Genomic DNA, 4,185 nt, shown 5'->3' with positions numbered 1-4,185 from the left:
TATCAGGAGGTAGAGGGCATTTCCGGAGTGGTAAGGGCCACCATGGACTTATCGTCTCTTTTTATTCTGTTGGGCGCTCGTCGTTGTGCGACCTCTCAGCCTAAAAACTCTTTGATCGATGTCGCAGCTCTTAATCTAAAATGTATAAATATAATTTACTTAACAGTTAGTTTTTTGCGCCTTTCTACAGCCGTTATCCGTTCTGCAACGCTCACCCAGGTCTGAAACCACTGCGGATTGGTTTCGTGGTGTCTGAGCTGCTTGGCTGCAACCCCTGCGGCTACAGCACCTTTGTCGTCAGCTGCTACAACACCTGCCATCACTACTACTGTTTGAAAACCTGACCGAAAGATTTATTGGTAGGCCCTTTTTAGCTCACTCAGCAGATAAGGTGGCAAGAAACGTACTTAAGTGGGGAAATTTCATAAAATAGCATCTAGTATCTGCTTTATAATATATACTACCTCCGTTCTGAAAAAGATAACCATTTCAAATTATATTACAGCCTACCCAAAACAATACCCCCTCTATGCCGATCACTTTTTGGATTTTGAATCTCCCGCGCTTTCCCGACCAGACTGGCTCCCGCTCCCAGCTTTCATTTTGAAAGCTGGCACCTGGGGGAGATCACAGACAGTGACCTTACTGCTTCGCAGCGTGGGAGGAGTGCTCAAACATGGAGAGATCGTTCGGGTTGCAGCGTACTTCCGTGTGGGCCGCCAAGTTGTCGAGCGAATTTGGAGGCGTGGAATCAATTCAATGGGAGATCGAGTAGCAGCCGTGGTCAAGTCAAGGAAGAGCGCATGTGGTAGGAAGAAGCTGAGCTGTGCGTGAGAATCGCTGCAGTTCCTGTCAATGAGCGCGAAAACCAGCGTCTGCTTCAGCGCGCGTCCAACATGAGCTGCTACCTGGTTCAGCAGCTGATCAAGAAAGGCTACATACGGCGTGCGCTCAGACATACCCGTCCACTACTTACACCCACGCACAAGTTGGCGCGCTCCGGCACAAGGACAAGCAAGTACGAGCTGGCACTCTCCCTACGTCACTGCCTTGTGACGCTACCTCACTCGCCAATGCCAACGCGTACATGCTGCTTCTTGCAGCGAGCAGCCCCCCACCGCCTACCGCTGAAGTTCCAGAAGCCCCCCTTTAGAATGTGGCGATGTAGTTGCCGTCTTAGATCCGTTTTTGTATCTGTAGTTGCACGGCGGAGCATAAACGCCTGTGCCTTGCTTAGTTTCTCACTGTCAGCTCTCGGTCATAAAGCTAGCTAGCCAGCCTCTCACAAATTAATAAACGCTCAAATGAACGAGACGGAGCGCTGCGCAAAAAAAAACCAAATGGTTATCTATTTCCGAGCGGAGGTAGTATATATCTGAGCTAGCACTAAAATATTAAGCTAATTTTTGAAAAACTGAGTTACTTTTTATATTTAGTCTCGCAGAATAGTACTACGTATTAATAGTACTGCTACTATCAAAAATATCATGTGTTATTTGGTTACCATTAGTCCGCGGTACAGTACGGTAAAAGTAAAAGCCAGACAAATTTTGCAGTGGAAATCACAATACCGGTAGCAGCATGGACCATAGCCTCCCTCAACGACTCCAGCACGAGTCCGATTCCTGATCAAACTCCTGCTTAAGGGCTCCTCTTTCCGACAGCAGGTGCTGACACAACGGTCTCTGTGGCTCTCTCCACACCTTCACGTACAGATTCTGTGCGCGACAGCGTTGATCAGCGCACAGTTCTAAGTATTGATGAAGCTACACGGTGCTCACTCCCTCTTGCACAGCAAGCACCTGTACCAGCTTAAGCTGAAACGACTACAAAAACCATTCAGCCGAACACGCGCTGGACTGCTCTGACGCAGGCATCATTGTTCACCTTCAGCAATTTTGTTGTGACTATTGCGCAGAAAAAAATAAGAGTGAACCGGGACGTTCATTATCGACAGCGGATACAATTGAGGATGACATCAGATAATAATATAAGTGTTCCAACTCGAAATAATGATATTCTTTTTAATCAGCACTCCTGTGCCGCGTTATTAATACCTTCCAACGGGTAACATCTAATCATACGTATAGCGGTAACGATTTATGAAAATCTCACTGCAGTTGCTGCTGAGATTGCTTGCCCTTGACGAACGCCGTGTAACCTATGGCAAGAGTTTTATAAGTCTCCTTGAGCTCACGGTTCTCGCTCTGATTCAGCTCCTTGGCAACTTTCTTGGTGGAAAACCCACTCTTATACCAATCTTCGTACAGTCGATTAACCTTCTTTGAGTTTGACAAAGCCTTCTTGAGTCGAACCTCGATGAAGGGTTTTCTCTCGCCTTTCTTGGCAGGGTAATAGTAGACGTGTCCATTCTCGCCCGTAGCCACGTCGGTGTTGCGTAGCATTCGCGAGTTCTTGGCTTCTGTCTGGACGGTGTTGAAGGAGTTGATCGAAGATGTTGCTTTCGCTTTGCGGAGGTTGGAGCCACCGGCTGCAGAGACGCTGCCGTTTGCGATGGCAAGAGTCGCCACGACCATCATCAGGACACTGTGCATACGCATGTTCTTTCTTGGATAAATATTTTGAAGTGGGGGATACGCCGCTTGGCAGATTGAAGAGTGGATGACCGCCATTCATGTATCGAATAGCACAAAAGGCACGTACAGACTGATGTCACAGGCGGACCAGTCATGAGCGTCAACACGGGATGGCGCCATAGGATCGACTGGCCTCCAGCCGTCGGAACGTGAGGTAGTAATTTCCCGTTTAGAGAGTCCAACGCGTTCGATTCGCTCTCGTGCGTCGCACGATACAAGGCAGTTCTGAATTGAAAAGCGTACAGTTGAGTCAAAGATAGATTTGGAAACCTTCCATATATCATTCCCGTGTAAAGTTAGATCGATTTTCCTAAGGGTCCTTACAAAAGCCTTGTAATTTTGTGTAGTTCTTAATAAAACCTTGGATAAAGCATTTAGTCCCACCTTTCGTCGTGTTTAAGCATGAATATGTGACGAGGAGACAATGCACAGCATTACTGTGCCGTAGACGCGTCAGGATAGGGTAATCCCACTCGCAATCAGGATAATGTAATCCGACTCGCTCGGAATGGTGGGTGCTCGCTTAGTATTCATACATTAATGCATGAAGCGTCAAAAATCTTTAGCTGCATTTAGCATCTGGTTCAAATGTGTGTTCACTTTTGTACAGTAGTACTGAGGGTACCCCCGAAGCCTCGCAATTATGCGTACCGGTACCTAGTTTACAGCGAAGGAGTGGTTCCTCTTTGCAGCGATAAAAAGAAGCTCCATTTGCTATTACTTTGGAGAGGGATGATTGTTTTTAAGCAATCAAAAATGTGCTCCGTACGACATATACCATATTCCGGAAAAGTTTACTTAATGTTTACTAATGAGATACTGATTATACACTGAGTGGGATACTTGTAGAGCTAATTAACACTCGAGGATTCGGCTCGGCAAGCGAGCCGGCCTTCACCTCATCTTATACTAGCAAATAGAACCCCCAGGCTGTGCTAAAAACCATATCTGTTTCGGCAATATTTTACTAAGCTTTTTATTACAAACATGGTACTAGCCTACATTATTATCCGGCCTTTATGAAAAAGCTGCCGATAATGCTTTCCGTTATTTCCAAACCGCTAAGTCTAGATTTAACCGTAAAGTTCATTTGAAAATGTCTTTATCTAGTAAGCAACAGTTTTCTTAAAGTATGTAAGAGTTCACACCGCGTGCAGTATTGCTCAAATATGCCTCAGAATGGCCGCAATCATTTTGTTCAAACACATGCCGCAGCTTGTCCGCAATCACATTTCGTAGGGTACATGTACAGTACTGCACATGTACTGCTCACGCTAATTAACAGCTGCAGCTGTAGAGCGCCGGAGGAAACACAGGAAATACAGTACTGTACTCTGCACTCCGTCGACATGTACCACGATTATCTCGTTTAAGTCTACAGAGAAAGAGTACACAAGACATGACAGATTGTACATTGTGTCTCGTAAAGCTTAATCTTCGGATTTTACTTGTTGATTTCCTCAGAGTCTTACGCCTCTAACACCAGCATTTGTAGCGCTAATGACAATTGAAACCTTTTAAGTTTGTGTTAATGTACCGGTACTGTACATGTACTGTACAATGGGAAGCTATCAAAATCCAGTGCTCA

General features: G+C 45.8%; 1 protein-coding gene across 1 annotated transcript; it reads right to left on the bottom strand.

Moving 5' to 3' along the window:
• Positions 1–2,111: 2,111 nt before the first annotated feature.
• PITG_18609 (secreted RxLR effector peptide protein, putative) lies at positions 2,112–2,561 on the bottom strand (the record flags this gene model as incomplete). Its single annotated transcript, XM_002997489.1, has 1 exon — positions 2,112–2,561. One exon carries the CDS (start codon positions 2,559–2,561, stop codon positions 2,112–2,114), a length of 450 nt encoding a protein of 149 aa, XP_002997535.1.
• Positions 2,562–4,185: the final 1,624 nt, after the last annotated feature.

The sequence above is a fragment of the Phytophthora infestans genome, genomic scaffold (genome assembly GCF_000142945.1).
Source record: "Phytophthora infestans T30-4 supercont1.73 genomic scaffold, whole genome shotgun sequence".
Classification (NCBI taxonomy): domain Eukaryota; phylum Oomycota; class Peronosporomycetes; order Peronosporales; family Peronosporaceae; genus Phytophthora; species Phytophthora infestans.
Note: the sequence above shows the minus strand (reverse complement) of the source record. Positions and strands in the feature narration are given on the sequence as shown.